Consider the following 21,905-nt stretch of genomic DNA (forward strand, 5'->3'; position numbering starts at 1 on the left):
GGTAAATGTTTGACATCTGATAATTAGATGAAAGTGTAAATAATGATTTTAATCCAAACTTTAAAATTTTACGGATTCTAAATAACTAAATAAGTAATCGAAGGTGCGGGCGGAGCATAAAGATTTAAGATAGGGTACTAAAAACAGTAAAAAACAGACAGGGATGACGAATTAGGGGATCTATAGCAAGCATATTAGCAACTTGGTACAATGAATCTAATGCATGGCACACCTAAATACACACACACAATTGGGATTTTACTATTGTTTAACGTCCACTTGTTTTCTTATTAAATTATAATTATATTATTTAAACATCCACTTGACCAGTAGTTTTAATGCCACTATGGCACTATCTCTGTTTACTGGGTCGTTAGCACATGATTCAATTTTGCATTCTCTTTTTCTTTATTCTATTCTACTCATTTTGTTTTACTTGTTTTTTTTATTACATCAAGCCTTAATAATAAATATGACATGTTGATGTACATGTTCTAAAATCCAATGTTTGAGAACAAAATGAGTTATCATTATATCATGGAGTACTTAATTTTATCCAATTCAGATCAAAATACCTTCTTTCTGATTTAAAGATAAATCTTTAATATTGTGTATTTTGTATCCCTACCTTTTTTAAACTCGTAATTTACGGTTAGCTTGATTTGTTAAATGATCTTGCATATAAACATAAACTACATTCAATATTATTTTTAAACTTTTTAGCATAAAGTTGACAAAAAAAAAAACCATCAGAACATGCAACTAAATATTTAACACATTTTTTGAATATTACGTGTAGTATGCGTATAACAATAAGTTATGTATCGATTTTTGTAACTATATTCAATACTCCATATAACTGGAAAAAATTCTACTTATATTCATAAATACATAATTTTATAATGAATCTAATATCCCAAAAAACCTAGCTTTAATTAGAAAAAAACGGGGTCATTTTCAAGAATGAGTTATTATAAAATATAAATAGATTACCAATTTGAGTATAAACATCCTAAAAAATTGACTTATGCTCTCGAGTCTCCTCTCCTCTCCTCTCCTCTAACCATAGTGTTTAAATAAATCAAACAATTCATTTTGTTCATCTCTTTAGCCCATAGTTTTCCTATCTCTCTCCTCTTCTCTCCTCCCAAGTTGCAACTTATTGGGGCCGAGGTAGAATTTTCATCTTAACTCAAATGTACTCCTCTTCTTCCTCCTCCCAACAACAACAGTCATCATCAAACACTCAAGCAAACCCAAATCTAATGCGTTACGACTCCGCCCCAAGCTCACTCCTCTCCAACACCGTTGACTCCATCATCGGAAACCATCACCATCAAAACCACAACCACAACCACCACCACTTCTTTAACCCTGAATCCACCCACTCTAAGCTCAGTTCCGGTGGCGGCGCTGAGTCCTCTAGGAATACCTTAACTTTGCTCCATCAAGGACCGTACGGATTGTCGACCGAGTCGTCCAGTAATAATAATATTCATAATAATAATAATAATAATAGTAATAATGGAATGGATTCTCCATCAAAGACTACGTCCAATTTGATTCGACATAGTAGTTCTCCGGCCGGCTTTCTTAGTCACCTCGCTTCTGATATTGGTATGTTTACTCTATTTTTTTTATTTTATTTTTATTGTTTTTTTGTTTGTAAAATAATGCTCAACTTGCACCTTTTTGTTTTTTGAATCTTTCTTTTCAACTTTTGGTTTGATATTTTTATCAACAACTTGCTCAACTAACTTTCGGATTTTTCCCACGCGCTATTATTTTCTTACTCGTTTGGTTGAGATTTGAGAAATTTATATTTCAACTTTACCATGCACTTAGAATATTCTTTCACTTATTAAGTTATTAGATACTACACCCCATTGCCGACTTGAAATACTGGTCACGCTCATGTAATGCGGACGGAGTAGATGATCAAACTAGCTATGACAACTAGAATTACAAAGTATTTATTTCAGTACATTAGATATTACACCAATTTGGAACATTTAATTTGTTTCGTTAATGTAAGTCGGAGTAGATGATCAAAACTAGCTAGTATTGTCACAACTAAAATTATACACTACTTCATTTCATTCAAAAGATATTAAAAAAAACGTTGATAGATAAACATTTTAAAGAGTTAAATGATTAATTTTATACATTATTAGTGATTTTGAAGAAATAAGTTTTATTAAAATGAAAAAATTTATCACTAAATGGATAACTTTTTACATATATAAGTTTAACTTTTAAACATTTTGAGTTAACTTTTACTATGGTGTACAATATTTATTGTACACCCCTTATAAATAAGAATTTGTGTATTTCTTTTGGTTTTTTTTCTTCTTGTTATATTGATAATTATTCTTCCATACCCTCATTTTGTTAGTTGTCTAAAAATGATTTTCCTTGTGTATACAAAAACTTGACTAATGCAATTAATGTTCCATTTTTATCAAAATAAGAGTTGGAGTCGTTATGTCACATTTCTGATTTTGACTTTAATTAAGTCGATATTCCCTTTCTTACGACTAATATTTGATGAAACGATATTCATAAGTGGTCGAGGACTGGAAGGGTTTACATCTAAGAAAATGACGATTAGTACGTACTCCATAGATTGTAGGCAATTTGAGATTTTAAAAGATTGAACTAATTTTGTTTCCTTATAAAGGACAATTAATTTCAACATGTTTAAAAACCTCATCGAGTACTTGACACCTCGTTTGTTGGAGCTAAGGCTAGAGATTACATTACTTACCTAGTTACTAACTCTGTTTTAAAATAATCTTTACAACTACTATTTTTACATATATTAAGACAAAAGGGGAAAAATGTTTAAAATGTGAGTAAATATATAAAAAAATGAATAAAGTAATAGAAATTGAGTAGAACATTATAAATATTGTGGAATAAAAATGGTAGGATAGTAAATTTCTGTGTCGGAAAATAGTATAAAGCACAAGGTAAATTACATTATGAAACAGACTAAAACGAAAATTGTAAAGATCATTTTGAAACGAAAGTAGTACACGTATGCTCATAGGGATCAAAGCTTGAGAAGTGTTATGTAGTGGTGTAGTAAGCAAAATTTTAGGCATAATTTCTCTCCCAAAGTGATATCACAAGCGAAAATGATAAAGGTCGTAACATGCGACCTTTAAGCCGTGTCACAATGATGACATGACATGCTTATGTGTCATGATTTAAATTGGAAATTAAAATATTTGACTTACATAACCTATTATACATGTTTCAGCAAAAGGTAGGAAAATCTTAATATTCTAATTTATTTCTTTCTTTATATCGATTACCTTATTAAAATTTTAACATAGTAAAAATATTGCATTGATAGTAAAAATATTATGAAGACAAATAGTCTATGCAGCGCCTATATGTGCCAATTAAACTGCGACACGTAAGATTGCGACAACTAAATGTTGTTGCAACTTGCGACCTTTATCATCATCCTATCACAAGACTTAATACGTGACATAAGATTTTGTTAATTAATGTGCGATTCATAAGATTTTGGAGTCGCATTTTATAACTAGGCAACATTTAAAGTTGTAATAGAAATTTTGAGAAAAACTTATGCGTCACCTAATTCTTTTCAAGAGTTGTAATAGAAATTAGGTGATCAATATATATATAATATACTGTTAAACAAATAGTTGTACATTCAGAAATGATTTTTTTGTTTGCACAACTCTTTCATTTTTTTCAAAAGTGATCTCATTAATCAACTTTCATTTCCACCTTATTGTGTGTTGTTGCTTAATGGTAACTTCGGAATTTGTAAATTAGCCTACAATTTTTAATGATATCTATTAGTTAGGGTCACAAATTTGAGTCATCTTTCCTTAAATTTACAATTTTTTCACTTCAAAGTTCAAAACCCAAATTGTTTTCTAAATGCTATTTGTGTAATTATTGTGTATTTATATTGCTTGGTTGATAACATAGTCTACTAGAAGTGACAACATTGAGAAACATTAACTAGAACTCTAGAAGTGCGTCAAGATTCAAAAAAGTTAAATGCCCATGAAAAATATAAAACTTGAGATTTCATTGATAAGTTTTAACAAATTCAAGAAACCTTGATGTCGTGAATAATATGGATTCTAGGACGCTGTAAAATAAATTAAAGCATATTCAAATTAAGCAGGACATGTACTCAGTGGCGGTGCCAGGATTTTCTCATTAAGGGTTCGAAATCCTCTGACGCATATAATAAAATATTAATCCAAAATCCAAAATTAAATTACAACTAATAATTCGTGGGGCCCATATTCTTTTACAATAATATTAAAAAAAATTACAATTGAACTCGACGAGTTTTCATATTTTGAAAGCTATCTATTACATCATCATCCTTAACTAGAAAAAAAAGATCTTTCTCAATAAATGTTACTAAACTGTCACTCAATAAATGTTACTAAACTGTCAAGTGGCCTTGAATTTGGGGATGAACAAGCAGATGATTTTTGTGACTTTGAAATATGATTTTTCCAAAAATGTTCTATACCCTTCATCTTGTATCAACAAAATCAACCTATAATTCAAAATCATATATTTCAATTTAGCAATTACATTATTACAACACAATTACACAATATTTAAAGTTCAAACCCTAACTTAATTCATCTATTCACGAATTGAACATTGAAATTGAACATTCATAAATTCATTTCACGCATTCATTTATTGTTGAATTGTTCAAACAATTTTAATTTGCATAAGTAAGGAAATTAATTATTAATGAGTAGAGTTTATTAGTTTATACTTTATACCTTTGGGGGGAGACGAGAGAAGCCGAGTAGCCGACTGCCCGAGTTGCCGCCGGCGCTGACCAGTGACCACAGTCCACAGACCACCTTGCCCGGGTTTCCGCTGCGCAGCCGCCTCGACCGAAGCCCGAGCCACCGATAAGAGAGGAGAGGAGAGGAGCTGAGGGGAGGGGAGAGGAGAGTTAGGGTTTTAGATTTGAATTGGGGGTTGTTACTGTGAGAGTGTGAGTGTCGTGGACTCGTGGGCTGCTTGCCTGCTTTAGAAACCAAAAAAAAAAAAAATAACAATTCAACAGGAGAGCCGAAAAAAGGGTATAGGGAGTCGAACCCCTGACCTTTGATTTAATAACTTAAGCAAAAACCGCTGCAGCGCCAGTGATGTTTGTGTCATATTGGGCTTTCACTATTACTTAACCCGATTTTTTTTCCCTTTAAATCTGCCTGATTTTTTTTTTCGCTAGTACGGGTTCAGTTGAATCCACTGAACCCTTACTAGCACCGCCACTGCATGTACTAATCTAATATATTAAATTTAAATTAAGTAGACTCAACGCAATTTAGATAATATAACTATTGTGTGGCTCGGGTGTTGCGCGCCCCAGGTTTGAATTTTATTCAGATCTGTTCTTTGTAAATATGTGCATATATAGATGGTGTCGTCATTGATCTAGTTGTGGTGGTGACACAATATTAGCGGTCGATCAACCTTTCCAATTTGAAACCCCACATCCGAAAATCAAACAAAGTCGGATCCTTTTCTTCAATATTAGTTGATTTATTATTCAATCTTTGTCAATGTTTCACCACTTACTCATTATTACACTATATTACACCGAGCTTTTGTTTTAATTGAGGTTTAAGATAGAAAAGTAATAATTGTACATTTATAAATCAAGTAATCAATTTTTTTTTGCATTCACTATATTCAATTTATTATATTCTTAAAAGAATATATATATGTTTATATGTTGAGATATAACATAAGTTATATTCCGTAGTTGGTTAAGACGGTAGAAAGTATAACTTTTAACAAAGAGGTTGGTGTTGGATCCTTGATGTAATAAGGAGGGATGTACATGACACGTATACGTTATTAAGAACGTCTTTTAATATAATAGCATAGATTGATCCATTTTTATAACAAGTCGGACATGAGCGGTCCAATAAGTAGGTAGTTTATTTATAAGAATCCGATCCATTTTTATAGGCAGGGTTGAAATAATGCGTACGTATATGTATTAACTGTTGTAATTGGAAATGGATTGTTAGGATATTCTGTTCCAAAAGGATTTGATGTGAACTACAATAATAATGGACAAGGTGGGAGTTCAATAGGTCATGATCAACACATGGTATCAAGGTTAGGGTCTCAACTGAGCTTCACAAGAAAAGATCGTAATTCTCTGTCTCAAATATCAGAGATGAATGAGAGTGTTGTTGAAGGTATGAGCTCCGATCATGATCAGCGTAAGAGATCTGGATTTTCATTGAGTGCATGGGATGACACCAACGACAACAACTTCATTATTTCGACTTCATCCAACAAACGAGGAAAAGCTATTAACGATGACATCCTTAATGGTTTAAGTGCCATTGATTCCCAGGTCAGTTATCATATCTATCACTTATACATATATATATGTTTTACATATTTATTTATATTTCATTCAATTTAATGTATGTAGCAAGCTATGGCGTTGGAGATGGCAACAATGGAGAGGCTAATGCAAGTCCCTGAAAATTCAGTTCCTTGTAAAATCCGTGCCAAGCGTGGCTTTGCAACTCATCCTAGAAGCATTGCTGAAAGGGTCTGTACGCAGTCTTATGACAATGTCTTGTCTACATAATAAAAAAAACTCCATCTTCAGCCACGTGTTTTTTCCATTATTACTCAATACCGACTTTAATTAATTAAAGTGGTAAAGATTAAATTTTATAAAAAGTACGTAGTAGTACCCTTTATCCATCACTTTCTTGTTAATTGTTATAATATACGTGGTGCAGGAGAGAAGAACTAGAATCAGTGGGAAATTAAAGAAGCTTCAAGAGCTTGTTCCCAATATGGACAAGGTACGTAATAACTTGATCTATTTCCATGCATGCTTCAATTCAAAAGGCAACATCGGAGTTTTTATTTGAGATTATTATTCTTATGAATTAGAATATCAAAAGTTTCAAATCTCAACTTAATGACCATTTCTTACACCATATATAAAACTTGATAGAGTATAAAACTAATCTTGGGCCTTTAACCATAAGCTTAAGCTTTTGGTTGAGTTGGTCCTTTGACATGGTATCAGAGCCAACGTAACACAACGGTCACGGGTTCAAATCTCATCCACCCCTCCTTTCAAAGTGGAATATTTCGCGCTAGGTTTGAGGAGGCCTATGCTGCATCCACACTTCAAGTCCAGAGGGCTTTCATGTGAAGGGGCGTGATAGAGTATAAAACTAATCTTGGGGCTTCAACCATCAGCTTAAGCTTTTGGTTGAGTTGGTCCTTTAACAAAACTGAAACTTATATACTTCACTCTATAATGTTTGAGACGGAGGTAGTACGTGATACATAGTGATTCCACTTGAATTATTATTTTCGACTTTTGGTTTTTGTAGCAAACAAGCTATTCGGACATGCTTGACTTAGCAGTGCAACATATCAAAGGACTTCAGGGTGAGATTGAGGTAATTAAAGCTCTAGTTCACATATTCAACAAATGACTATAACCCATTAATCAATAATCAGGTCTTGATCTGATGGTTATGTTTGAGGGTCACAATTTGTAATTTGTAATTTGTAATTTGTAATTTGTAATTTGTATCATTTGTGCCTAAAAATAAAATAACATTTAAAATTTATGTTAACATTATTTCGTCTATGTTTCAAACATGAACATTATTTTTGTTTCCAGAAACTGAATCATGATCTTGATCACTGCAAATGTGGATGCAAGGGAGAGACAATGCAGTCCTAATTTTGGAATACAGCTTCAAGTCTCAACATGGTAATATATCGAAAAATGATCGAATAGATTGCCAAAAACTATCGATGGATTTTTGTTTGTACATAAAGATAAAGATGTAATTTTTCTTTCCTAATTGATAAGGGGGTTTTCAACAAGTTAAATAGATGATCCCTCTTTTTCTTTTGATAGTTTGTGCTATTGAATTTTTGTAAGCTTTGTTAATGCAATTTTACTCTAGTTAAACAGACAAGCTTATCTAAATTCAAATTATTTAAACGCGCTGGGAAAATAGAATTGGCCTGTGTCTGCACGCATGCGCTCCAGGCCTGGGCATCTCTTGCGGTGCGCGCACCTGCCATGGGCTTTTTGCATTGGCACTACGACGTTTGGTGCCTTACGTACGACTGTTTGCTCCCACTATACCAACATTTGTTCTTTCCCGATCTTAACTTTTCAATTAATAACCTCTTGATCAAACATTTAATTAATATGCGAACGACTATTTTTGTGACCCATGAGTCCAGTCAAGTTCACTGATCAGATACGACCTCCACTCCAAATAGGCATTACGATCATTTGATTTCACTGAAATAACTTTTCTGTAATGAATATGAATCAAACTGTTAGACTTAATGGAAATTTAAAGGACAAATTTCCCTCTCACTTGTTGAAGACAGAATTACAGTAAGAAAATAAGAAGAGAAGGAAAGACAGCAGAAATGTAGGAAGGAATCAGCATTGATTTCATTTCATTCCAAATCAAGCTGCAATGTTGCTGAGCACACCTCTTAAATAGTGCGGCTCCTCTTACAATCATTGATCAATTATTCTAACCTAGTACACCACATGGGACAGCACACACAAGGTGACAAAAGAGAGTCATGTGCACAAAAATACATGTTGATCCTTTTCTTGATGACTAGTACTAGGAAGCTTCCTATGAATTTCTATAGCTTGCTGTCAACAGCTTGCTGTCAACACTCCCCCTCAAGCTTGGAGTGGAGGTTTAGGCATAACTCCAAGTTTGTGCAAAAGATAGTTGTGTTGATGCACTGGTAGGATTTTGGTAAGAACATCAGCTACTTGCTCCTTAGAAGAAATGTATTCTGGTTGTATCTGTCCAGATTGTTGCTTCTCTCTGACAAAGTGACAATCAATTTCCACATGTTTAGTTTTCTCATGCATCACAGGGTTTGCAGCTATAGAGATTGCAGCTTTGTTGTCACATTTGAGAACAGTAGGATGTAGGCACTTCATACCTAGTTCTTTTAACAGCTCACAAATCCACAGAACTTCACAAGTTGTAACAGCCATAGACCTGTATTCTGCTTCAGCAGAAGATCTTGCTACTACTGTTTGCCTTTTTGATTTCCAAGATATGGGTGAACAACCCAGGAGAACACAGAATCCAGTGGTGGATCTTCTTGTAACTGGACATCCAGCCCAATCACTGTCACAGTAAGCAGATAGAATGGTGTTGTTGTCTGCAGCAAGAAGAATCCCTTGTCCTGGGCAACCCACTAGGTATCTCAGAACTCTCCTTGCAGCTTGGTAATGAGTTACAGTTGGAGAGTGCATGAACTGACTAAGAACATGCACAGTATATGCAATGTCTGGTCTAGTCAGGGTGAGATAGATTAGTTTCCCAACCAACCTCTGATAGATTTCTGGATTAAGAAGTAGCTCACCAGAATCTTTTAGAAGTTTCTGATGTGTCTGCATGGGTAGCTTTAATGGCTTCAAATGTAATGCACCAAAATCCTGCAGAAGGTCCATGGTATATTTCTTTTGAGACAAGAATATGCCATGTTGAGTTCTGTCTACTTCTATTCCCAAGAAGTACTTGAGTTCACCAAGATCTTTCATGTTGAATTTAGCTGATAGAAGAGACTTTGCTTCATCAATAGCTTCCTGTGTGGTTCCAGCCAAAATTAGATCATCAACATACACCAAAATGGCAACAAAGTGACCATCACTGTACTTTGTGAACAAGGAGTAATCTGTTTTTGATTGATCAAAGCCAAAACTTTGCAAAGCAGAAGATAATTTAGCAAACCATTGCCTAGGTGCTTGTTTAAGACCATAGAGAGATTTCTTGAGTTTGAAGACCTTACTGGGATTCTCCTCACAGTAGCTGACATGCTCCCCCTGATTTGAAATTATCTTCTTACCTGGTCCTCTATATCCCTGAGGGAACTTCATATACACAACTTCTTTAATATCTCCATGCAAGAATGCATTTTTTACATCCATCTGATCTACATACCATCATTCCATTGCTGCAACAGCAAGAAGAGATCTCACAGTAGTGAGTTTTGCCACAGGAGCAAAGGTCTGATCATAATCAAGACCATATCTTTGGTTGTTTCCAAGAGCAACCAATCTGGATTTATACCTTTCAGTGTCTCCATCTCTTGTGTACTTTGTTCTATACAGCCATTTGCTTCCTATAGCTCTTTTTCCCTTGGGTAGGTCAGTTATCTCCCATGTTCCATTTGCTTCAAGAGCTTCAAGCTCTTCATTCATAGCTTGTATCCAGTGATCTGACTTTACTGCATGTTTAAAGTAATATGGATCAGGTTTCTTGTCTTTCTGAGTGATTCTTGCCAAGAAACAGAAGTAAGAGTGTTTAGCTGGGGTTTCTGCTACTTGTTCAATTTTGGAAGCACAATTGATCTCATAATTATCCATCCATCCAGGTTTCCTAGTGTTTCTTGAAGATTTTCTCACAATTGCAGCAGGTAAGCTACTCTGAGTGATTGGTACTGCTGTATCAGTTTCCATTCCAACATCTTCATCATTGTTTGTACCATTCACATCATCAACAGTATCAATATCAACCCAATCTCTTCTTTGTTCTATGTTGCATTCTGTCTCATTGGTGTTTTGTTGGGGCAGTAAGCTGTGCATTTGATCAGCAGTGAGACCATATGGAAATATGTGCTCATGGAATTTCACATCCCTGGACACAAACATTTGATTGTTCATTAGGTTCAGAAGTCTATATCCCTTCTGTTTGATGGGATATCCCAAGAAAACACAGGGTACTCCTCTGGCTTTGAACTTGTCTCTGTGTTTCTCTGGGTTATAAGCAAAAGCCAAGCAACCAAATGTCTTCAACTGTGAGTAGTCAGGTTTAGAATTGAACAATCTCTCATAAGGTGATTGATTGTTCAAAACTACAGATGGTAATCTGTTAGTAATATGTACTGCTGTAAGCACACAATCTCCCCAAAAACTCAATGGCAATCCTGCCTGAAATCTCAAAGCTCTAGACATCTCCAGAATGTTCTTATGTTTTCTTTCTGCTCTTCCATTTTGTTGTGGTCTGTCAACACAACTGGTCTGATGTAAGATCCCCTTTTCTTTGAAGAATTCCTTGCATTTTTCATCATCCATCTCCAGAGCATTATCTGTTCTCACAATTTTCACCTTCCTGTTAAAGTGTTTTTCAGCAAAGTTCACAAATTCTTTCAGTGCTTCCAAGAATTCTGATTTGAATTTCATCAGATGTACCCAGGTTGTTCTGGTACAGTCATCCACAATGGTCAAGAAGTATCTGTGACCTCTTCTGGTTGTGACTTTGTATGGGCCCCAAGTGTCCAAGTGAATGAGCTGAAATGGATTCTCAGCTTGAGACTTGCTTTCCTTGTATGGCAGTTTAGTGAACTTTGCTAGAGGACAAGTAACACAGACTCCATTGCTTTGAGTATCCTTTTTGTCAATAGCAATCACATGCTTGATTCTTTCAATTGGTGCATGACCAAGTCTGTGATGCCATAATACTGATTTGGAGTGTTTAACTGTGTCAGGTGCTACACTTGAAATTCCTAGCTTCAGATTGACATTGTTGGCTTGAGTCTTTCTCTTCAAGTCATCATCAGCTTTGTGTTCAACTTGAGATCTGATTTTTTGAACAATACAACTCAAGGGTTCATTTATCAGATAATAAAGGCCATGGAGAGCTTTTCCAATTCCTATCACTTTTTCAGTAGTTGTATCCTGAATAATGCATGCAGATGGTGTGAATTGAACTTTACAATCACCCTGAGATACAAGCTTGTTAACTGATAGGAGATTGTGTTTAAATTCTGGCACATAGAGAACATCTTTCAGCTTCAAACCATTGCTTAGAGTTACATTTCCAGTGTGACTGATGGTGGAGGTTTCACCATTAGGCAAGTTGATTTTTGGACTATTTATTGCCACCACTGGATCACTCAATTTTTTAAAATCACTGATCATGTGATCAGATGCACCAGAGTCAATGATCCACTCACTCATTATTGTTGTTGCCAGATAGCATGACACCATTCCAGCATAGTTGTGATCAATCTCATCTTCAGTTTCAGATCCACCTTGAGTGGTATTTCTTGAAGTAACTGGGAGCAACTTAATGAGTTGCTCTAGTTGTTGAAGTTGTTGACTTGTCATAGCACCATTGTCACTGCTTCCTTGACTGTTTTGAGCCATGTTTGAGCCTGTATTATGCTTTCCCTTTGTCCACTTACTGTATGGACCTGAGTTACCACCTCTATTACCAGAGAATCTTCCACCTCCCCTTCCTCTTTGAGGCTTCTTAGATTTTGGATGCCATGCTGGATAACCAACAATAGTCCAGCATTTCTCAGCTGTGTGACCAGTTACACCACAAGCAGTGCAACTGTCACCAGTGTTTTTGCTGTACATAGCAGATGTTTCAGTGTGTTTGCTGCACATGGCTGCAGACTCAATGTCTAATTTAGTGTGTTTTAGAACATCTCTCTGTTGTTCTTCTTGCTGCAAAGATGCACAGGCTACATCTGCTGTAGGTAGAGGACTCATTAACAACAGTTGACTCCTCTGTGGTCCATATTCCTCATCTATGCCATTAAGGAATTGAAATAGTTTTTGCTCTTGTTTCTGAGCATCTAAGGCTTTCAAAAAGGCATTGATTTCAGCATTATACACAGTAAATTTAGGTAGAATGTTCAAGGATTCCAGTTCTTCCCATATTACACTCATACTAGTGAAATAGTCATTAATAAGCATTCCATTCTGTTTACATTCATACAGATCTCTACTTAACTTGTATTTTCTAGACCCATTCACAACAGAGAACCTTTGTTCCAGATTTATCCACATTTCTCTTGCAGTACTAAGAAACATAATGGACTTTTTTATATTATCTGAAACAGAAGAAAAAATCCAGGATATTACCATGTCATTGCAGGTATCCCATTGTTCTGCCTTTGCTGCTTCTCTGATGACAGTTCCTTTCAGGAATCCAAGCTTTCTTTTGGATGAGAGGGTTACTTCCATGGATCTTTTCCATGTTCTATAATCAGATGGTCCAGTCAGTTTTCCCACATTTATTGAGTGAGATCCTTCAGATGGATGAAGGTACAGTGGACTGTTAACATCTATTGTAGCCATTTCACTAGTAAAGGCTTAAGCTTTCAAGATAGAAGAAAAGAAGGGAGAAGATTCAGAAATGTGTTTGTGTGTTTATGATTGGATATATGAATCATTTGCTTCTACATATTCTGCAGTCTTCTGAGCCATAGCTCTGATACCATGAAGACAGAATTACAGTAAGAAAATAAGAAGAGAAGGAAAGACAGCAGAAATGTAGGAAGGAATCAGCATTGATTTCATTTCATTCCAAATCAAGCTGCAATGTTGCTGAGCACACCTCTTAAATAGTGCGGCTCCTCTTACAATCATTGATCAATTATTCTAACCTAGTACACCACATGGGACAGCACACACAAGGTGACAAAAGAGAGTCATGTGCACAAAAATACATGTTGATCCTTTTCTTGATGACTAGTACTAGGAAGCTTCCTATGAATTTCTATAGCTTGCTGTCAACAGCTTGCTGTCAACACTTGTCCTAAAGCACAAGTGTACATGCATTTTCTATTCCCTTTCACCCTTTGTCACTTAATATCATATAAGCTAAGATATGGTGTCATCCTTTTTGTGTTTAGAGATGTTTCTCGGTTTCATGTTCAAGTGTCATAAACAGATGATTATTGATTAATTCATAATCCATCTACGCATGGCCATACATTTTTAGTGTTACAACAAGCACTTTCATGGAGGAAAATCTCAGTATTGCAACCTTCAAGTTCCCTCCCTTTGATAAATAGTTACCCTGAGTGTTTGGTTTATATATATCCTAATTTTTTTTTATCAAAACAACTATTTCTTAAACAAGTAATCTCTAATTAATCAGGCTTTGAGTAGTACTACGTAGTGTTTAATAATTTGATAGAGATATACTTATCATAGATTCTAAATCTTAAAGTATTTCTCATTAGTCTGTCTGATACGAGTCTTGAGAAACGTATCTGGTTTATGACATCTAATGACCTTGTAGTCCAAGAAACATCACTATAATAACCTTGTAGTCCAAGAAACATCACTATAAACCATCTTTCATTCTAATTGTCTTAAGCCATTTTTTTTTTTTTTTTGAGGGATTGTCTTAAGCCATTTTATAGTGACCTGTTAGGGACAGTTTCTTTATTCAAGACAGGCAGTTCTTCTCTTTCTTCCCCTTCCTCCACTTTCATTTCCCTTCTACTGTGCTATCCAAATGAAATGTACTGTAAAGTTCTTGCAACTTTTATAGCTCCTTGCGTAATGAAACTAAATAAATAAAACAAAACCAAGCACATTTAACAGGCCAGGCAAGCATCCTCAAACCATAACCCGTTTTACAGCATTCCTAATCCTAGCTACCAGCCTTATTTATATTTTTAAGTGTTGTCTAATTGAAGAAATAATTCACCTGTGAACTATCAAAATTATAATACTATTAATTCCATATTTTGATCTAATATACAAAGACAAAAGCATTTCAGAGCAAGGCTGCATCATAATTAGTAAGTAAAGTCGAGATGAATCCTACTAATAAAAGTACTTACTTGAGTAATACTCCAACATTCTCCTTGTTCTCATTAGTATAATTGAGCACCAAAAAAGATATAGTATCTAAATATCTAATACCACACAGTACCTATGCTTAGTATTCTGAAAGTGAAGGTCTTTAAGATAGAACTTATTTGGATATGCAATAGATAAAGTCTAATTCAAGTGCTATCTTGACACTGGCGTTTTACCCTCGAACGGAGCTGATCTTTCGAGGAAAGAGGGACTTGAATTGCTGTAATCTTGGATGGATTTTCTTTAAGAAGACTTTCTTGCTCTTCTGACTGATGATCAGGCTGCTTATCTAAGGAGGTAGTCAGTGCTCTTGCTTCACCTTCAAATTTTTTATTCTTCAGGCTATGATGAGTACCATCATATGAGGGTGGAGTAACATCACCATGTCCTTTATTATCTATCTCGTGAATTTTACTTTGTAAATTATCAAGTTCGGCATCAACACAATCAGCCACTTCCTTCTCTTGGTCTGATACTTGTTCCAGCTCATGAGGCAGATTTAATGAAGCTGCTAAATCTTCTACATTTTCATCCTGTTCCCATGGTCTTCCTTGGCCATTCTTTTTAATCTGGTTATTTTCTTGCAGATTCAAATTCATTGAAGGAGCTTCCTTTTGTTTCTTTGGCCTTCCTCGGCCACCCTTTTTTAGCTGTTTAACTTTCTGCTGATTAGTTACCAATTCTGATTGATGAATTTCCAAATTACTAGAATCTGTTGCATCTTCCTTGGATACTTGTTTCCGTGGCCTCCCTCTGCCATCCTTTTTTCGGTTTTTGGTTTGCTGTTTAGAGTCTTGGCCAGTGTCTGCGTCTTTTTTTGGTGCTTCCATTTGTTTCCTCGGCCTTCCTCGACCACCTTTCTTCATCTGTTTACTTTGCATCTGCGACTGTAAACTCAATACTTCATTGATTCCTTCTTTATCTTTCCGGGGTCTTCCACGGCCATTTCTTTTCGGATGCTGAAGGTGCTCATTTGATGAAGGTATTGCATCTTCCTTGCTTATTTCTAAGTGTTTCTGTTCTCTCTTCAACTGCGTGGTCTGATGCTCACATTTCTCAACGGCAGAAGAGGGTACATTTCCCTCTTCAAATGGAGCAGCAGGTACTTGTAGTAGATCCTGATCATTTTGACTTTGTCCTTGTATTTGTTGCTTGGGATTCTGCATGGATTGTTCTGATAAAGGTGACTCACTTATGAGCTGCTCTTGGTTCTTCTCCTGCTCTCTTTGCAGATTATCAGACACCATATGTCCTATTACAGGAAATCCCCATGGCTCAACAATTTGCCTGTCAGTTTCCAGTTCCTTGCTTTTCATCTTATTATTAGTTTGGCAAACCATCAAGTCTGTCTCTTCTAAAATCAAATTGGTTAATGGTACAGATGATTCCTCTGTCCCTAAACAAGCCCTTTCTGTTGATTTTCGCACTTGATGATTTTCATGGATTTTGATCTTATCAAATTGAGAAAGCATGGAGGCGGTATCTTTAACAATCAAATTCACTAAAGGACTTTTTTCTGTTGGTATTTTCACTGCATCCTTTTTTCGCTTACCACACTTCTCCAATACCTTTCGAAGAGGCAAATCCTCTTCATCCTCCATGGGCATAAGCTCTTCCAGGCTACTAGGATGCCAAGGGTCCAAATTCTTCGGTTTCTCCATCTGTTCAATGAAACTATCTCTAGGCATGGATGATGTACAGGCTTCTTGACTTTCTTTTAACTTTGCTGACTCCATCAGCGTTGCACAAGCCTGAAATATTTAGCCCGCTAATCAAAACAAGGTAAATAATTTAAAATTTTAATGAAAACATCTTTCTAGGTTTTTTGGGATGTTCAAAAACATACTATCAGCTTTTTACTACATGCCTACATGGTACGCAAATCAGCCTTTCTAATTGTTTAACATTTAAGAACATATTACATTCACTCTAGCCACAGATTATTTTGCTTTATTAAGCTTTTATACTGCTTCTTTAACATTACTTGGACACAGGAAGAAATATGGTGGTCCTCTATGCTTTAATTTACCCTGAAGCACTATCCACGCAAGCTATGAACTAGGATGTGCACTATACACCGGGGTGTATCATGCACATAATACTCCCACCCTCACTTTTTGCTCATTCGGAGTTCTCTCAAATGAGCCGAAAACAATCTTGGCCTCTGTGGTGTCTGATACACCAGGGTGTGAAATAACCCCAAGACCCCTTACATTAGGTATATTTTAGCATGAAAAATATGATGTTATACCACTTCTCAATATAAGTCAACAGTAATCTATAAGTCACCCCTATATCTTTTAAAAACTAAACCATGAATCTAGTACGGAGTATATAACACTAGTGACTCGTCTCATTCAAGAATTACCTTTTACATGTCATGAGGAAAATTATTATGTCCTTTCTACAACGCTTAGTGTTACCGATTACTTTTCCATAGAAGGAAAATTACCCTAAGGCAGTAATAAAAGTTCAGATCATTCAAAGATTCACATTCTAGAAATAACAAAATAATCATAAGAGCCAAGAAAAACCTAGAGATAAGCGTGTCAATTTTAACCTAATCAAGTGTGTGTCAAAGAAAAGAGAAGTTATTCAAGGAGAAGCCGGGAGTTACACCTGACCTGGATTTGGTACTTACCTTGCAACCAAGAGAACAGAATCTGGAGGAATCAAGGAGGGCACGGCGACAAATTTCACAGGTTTTGGTACCCTTGCCTGAGTTTGACTGTGGGCGCGCATTGAGGAACACAATCTTTGCACTGTTGATGATGTATGTCTGAATGCCTAATATGTCTACGTGCTTCTGTATCTCACCCACTCTCACCACGTTGTGGTATGATGACCTTCTTATCTGTATTACCCAGATTATCACCCGCATAAGCCATTTGGGATAGTCTAAAATAGAAACGGGCTTATTACTCAGGACTGAATTGAAAGAGTATCAGATTAGATGTCAAGTACTTCTATGATGAGTATTGATCAATGTATACCTGAATAACACGGTGATCCTCACTGTGGAGGGACAAACAATTAAGACAAAAGGCATCTCCCATGCAATCTAAGCAGAACATGTTACAATCACTCTTCTTTGTATCTGCATGCAGTGAGCAGGGGATAAAGTACCGCCCCTTCAACATAGGAAGCAACCATGGTGGTTCCATTTCAGTCTCCATCCCACTTACCTGCATCATCATCAAACGTATATAACCAAAAGGCAAGCAATTGGAAACCAAACATAATTAGGATTCAGTCATTTTGTTTAAACTTAAACATTTCATATGTTAAATGTTTGGTCGAAACTAAAGTGTCAAGTACCCAAAGCGGGTTCTCTAGGTGTTATCAAGAGTACAGGTGACATAGCGCAAATATGCACACATAACATAGTCAACCAAACACAGGAAAAGGTTACATGGTAAAACAAATAGAAAAAAGAATGAGAATGAGAATGAGAATGAGAATTTTACTACAGCTTCCTAAAAGGAACCACTAAAATCAATATCAAGGATTATTGATAAATGCAACCATTCATGAAAGCAAAAATGACAGTGAATAAATAAGTGATGGAGTAATAAAATAAGATATCAGCTAATTGCTGACATACATTTCAAAGTTGAGAACTGTACCTTGGTCTCAAGACTTCTCTGAGAACAAAACTCATGTAGTGGGTCGTCTAAACCAGATTTCTTTTTCGGACAGTCCTGTTGTTTCTGTTTCGGTAAAGCTGGGAGAGATGGCATTGATTCCACAGAGACGACTTCCACTTTTTGTTGGCGTTGCTTCTTGGGAAGATAGTTACACTTGTGTTGTTTCGGTTTTTCTAGTGCCAAACCACACACAATCATAGGATACTTTCTCTCTTCTGATGATTTGAGAGTGTTTCCCTCAAAAGGCACAATCATAAGCTCGCTTACTTTCAAACCCGACTCTTCCACAGCAATATCACCTTCAACACTCGTAATCACAGTCAATGATGACTTCTCAAGAAGCATCAACTCTGAAGCATCAACTTCATCACCTTCTTCATCAATAACCAAACTTCGCCTTGTTGAATTCCCCCTGCTCCTTCCAAACATCACAACATCATCTTCTTCAACCCCATCCAGATTATCACTCATTTCAACCACTCTTCCTCCACCTAAATCTATCTCCTCATCCTCGATCATACACTTATTTCTTAACCTCCTAAAACTTCTCTTCTTCCTCAAATTGCATTCTTTTATTAAAGCCATTGCCTCTATAGTGTAGCATTTACCAGTAGCTGAAGTGTAACACAAAATTTCACCATTTTTACAAAGTTCACTCAAATGATGCCTTAAATATGCATCATGTGCCCATGGCAAATCATCATAATTTGCTTTAATAAACTCCGAAATCGACTCCTCCTTCGATCCATCTTTCTCATTCAAACCCTTTATTGCATTATGTATCATCTACAAATATTCATTCAAAATTTCTCGTAATTAAATAAATCGTAATATTCCAGAAATTCCCATTGTCCGAATTAAATAATTGTCACAAACGCTTTTCCACAATGCAGATGACACATTTTTTATCATAAATATCTTTAATTGCAGATTAATAACTCAATATTTTAAATTAAATCACACATGGTCCTACATGATTATATGTATAAGTCATTTGCGGCATGTCGATTTCCTTGGTAGGGAAAAAAAACATATATTTTCGTACATAAATTGATATAAATATTAAATTACAGTCTAATCGACATTTTCGTATTTTTTTTTCCGATTCATTTACGACAATGTCACTTGACATGGTGTTTTGGTGAATCAAAGAAATTGATTAACAAGTTCTCCAGTGAACATGGAACAGATTGAGTACAAAGTATCCAATTAAATCCAGAAAAAAAAAAAGCAAAATTAAGAAAATGAATGGTGGGACATACCGCAGCATAAGTGGGGTGAGTGGGAGTGTGAAGAACAGGGAAGGTCAAGAGGAATTGGTGTTCGATGAGGGAGATTTGGGAAGGAGATAATGGCGTGTTTGGGTCAGAGTTAGCGAGTTTGAAGATGTATTGCTTCAGTTTTTCCATGGTTTTGAGGAGAGAGAAAATTGGCAATTCTCAAAGTTAAACAAAAACAAACAAAGCCTTGTAACATTCTCAACTCATGATGATCAGTTACCGCGAAAAGCGAAAAGCGAAAACTGGTGCTGTTTCAGTGTTTCATGAGAGAAAAAGATTAATAAGAAACAAAAAATGCTAAAATCTTACCTGATTCGGTGGTGAAATATTGCATTGCCACGAACGTCTAGTTTGACTGATTTTATTAAAACTCTTAACAGTAACTCTAACGGTAATGCGCAAATATGATGGTGTAGGGGTGTGCACAGTGCTTTTGGTGCACTGGTGTTCAAACGACATGCAATAAATATAAAACGCGGATATCTTGTTGAATCCGGAGAAGAAAAGAACAAAGGTTGTTTGTTTTGATAAAAAAAGAACAAACGTTGTTCTTTTGTTAAAAAAAAGAACAATGACTGCTCTGTCCCTTTTTTTTCGTTCTTTTGTTTTTCACTCCATTTTTCTGGTATATATGCCTTCTTTTTTATAATTTTCGAATCAGAATTTGTGAAGAGGAGAGAGAAAAACTATGGAAAGGAGAGAGAAACTGTGAAGAGGAGAGAGAAAGTAATGGAAAATTCTCAGATATTGGTTGATTTTTCTACTTCAATATCAAATTCTATTGATTCTTCTTCTTCAAATTTGAATTCCTCTCCTGATAATCCGATTTATGAAGGTAATTTTTCAATTTTTTAAAACGAATTACTTATTTATGATGATTTTGATTTCCATGTTCATTATTTTCATCATTTCAATTTATTTTGAATTTTTTGATCATTTCGATTTCTGCATTTCTCAATAACCTTGATTAATGTATTTTGATTCTATATTTTGATAATTGTGGTGATTAATGTATATTGATTATATATTTCTGATGATTTTGATTTCTGTTCTTTTTTCGATTTTATATGTTCTTTTAGTCTTATCTTTTGTTCTTTTATATATTGGTTCTCATATATGTATTAAGAGATTGTAATAATACAGAAAATAATTATTGAACATGTTGTTCTTGTTTGCTTTAGCTTGTTGTTCTTTGTTCTTTTTTGCTTTAGCTTGTTGTTCTTTTGATATTACACACTTCAGATCAAATTGTTCTTTTACCATTTTTGTTGTTCTTTTTTAGCTGTTTTTGAAGATTTAACATCATTTGTTGCTGGTCAAGTAAAAGCTTCCTTTGCTCTTCAATACTGTACTTTTTGAAAAAAGAACAAACATAAAAGAACATTAAGATTTATATCTAATAAACATAAAAGAACAGAACAACAAAACCCAATAAAAAAAAAAAAACAAGTGCACCGTTCTTATCATGAACATGGCTTGTATTTCTTCTCCTTCTCCTTCCCCTTCTTTTTTTTTTATTTTTTTATTTTTCATTTTCTATATATATAATATTTCTCCTATTGGATTCATAACTTCTCATTTTAGAAACACATTCTTGAGAGAGAAAGAGGAGAACTTTTAGTTTCTCCCAACAAAAGAGAGATTTTATGAGAGAGAAAGTTCAAAACAAATTTTCTCCTCCTTCTTTCTCTGAAATGTGATTTTAATTGAATTACGTTTACAAAAAACTAGTTTATTAAGCGAAATACTATTTCAATTTCGCTATTTTTTGAATTTTTTTATTCATTCAAAGAGGTTTATGTTGTTGATGAAGGTGCATCGGGTGATTAAGGTAAATTTTCTCGTTCTTAATTCTATGTTCTTTTTAAATTTTAATGTTCTTTTCTTATAACTTTCTATTTCTGTGGCATCAAAACAGTGTGTTCTTTTTTAGAATCAGCAATTGTTCTTTTTACATATTTATAGTGTTGTTTTCAGATATCTTTTGATAAATAAAATAACGGAATTAGAACATAAATTGGTTGAAAAAGAACATTTCCAGAACTTAAAAGAACAAGAAAAAATATAGATCTGGTTTTAAAGTTCATCAAAGGTTCGTCGTTTTGTTTTTTAATTAGAACATAAATTGGTTGGAAAAGAACATTTCCAGAACTTAAAAGAACAAGAAAAATTATAAATCTGGTTTTAAAGTTCATCAAAGGTTCGTCGTTTTATTTTTTAATTAGAACATACTGTAAATTGGTTGGAAAAGAACATTTCCAGAACTTAAAAGAACAAGAAAAAATA

At 34.9% G+C, this 21,905-nt stretch overlaps 2 protein-coding genes across 3 annotated transcripts; one reads left to right on the forward strand and one right to left on the reverse strand.

The window, feature by feature from the left end:
* Positions 1 to 1,008: 1,008 nt before the first annotated feature.
* LOC110800713 (transcription factor bHLH128) lies at positions 1,009 to 8,009 on the forward strand. Its single transcript, XM_022006029.2, has 6 exons — positions 1,009 to 1,617; positions 6,066 to 6,400; positions 6,482 to 6,604; positions 6,801 to 6,866; positions 7,410 to 7,478; positions 7,706 to 8,009. The coding sequence occupies exons 1-6, from the start codon at positions 1,197 to 1,199 to the stop codon at positions 7,766 to 7,768; spliced, it is 1,077 nt and encodes a 358-aa protein (XP_021861721.2). The 5' UTR covers positions 1,009 to 1,196; the 3' UTR covers positions 7,769 to 8,009.
* A 6,531-nt stretch (positions 8,010 to 14,540) lies between these two features.
* On the reverse strand, positions 14,541 to 20,032 carry LOC110800719 (uncharacterized). 2 transcript variants are annotated; one of them, XM_056839986.1, is made up of 5 exons: positions 19,929 to 20,032; positions 18,319 to 19,125; positions 17,686 to 17,877; positions 17,334 to 17,546; positions 14,541 to 16,443 (listed from the first exon to the last, which is right to left on the reverse strand). In XM_056839986.1, the coding sequence occupies exons 2-5, from the start codon at positions 19,123 to 19,125 to the stop codon at positions 14,839 to 14,841; spliced, it is 2,817 nt and encodes a 938-aa protein (XP_056695964.1). In that variant the 5' UTR covers positions 19,929 to 20,032; the 3' UTR covers positions 14,541 to 14,838. The 2 variants fall into 2 exon arrangements, with proteins under 2 accessions (XP_056695964.1, XP_021861727.2); XM_022006035.2 differs by lacking the exon at positions 19,929 to 20,032 and adding an exon at positions 19,602 to 19,900.
* Between the last annotated feature and the right edge of the window lie 1,873 nt (positions 20,033 to 21,905).

The sequence above is a fragment of the Spinacia oleracea genome, chromosome 3 (genome assembly GCF_020520425.1).
Source record: "Spinacia oleracea cultivar Varoflay chromosome 3, BTI_SOV_V1, whole genome shotgun sequence".
Classification (NCBI taxonomy): domain Eukaryota; kingdom Viridiplantae; phylum Streptophyta; class Magnoliopsida; order Caryophyllales; family Amaranthaceae; genus Spinacia; species Spinacia oleracea.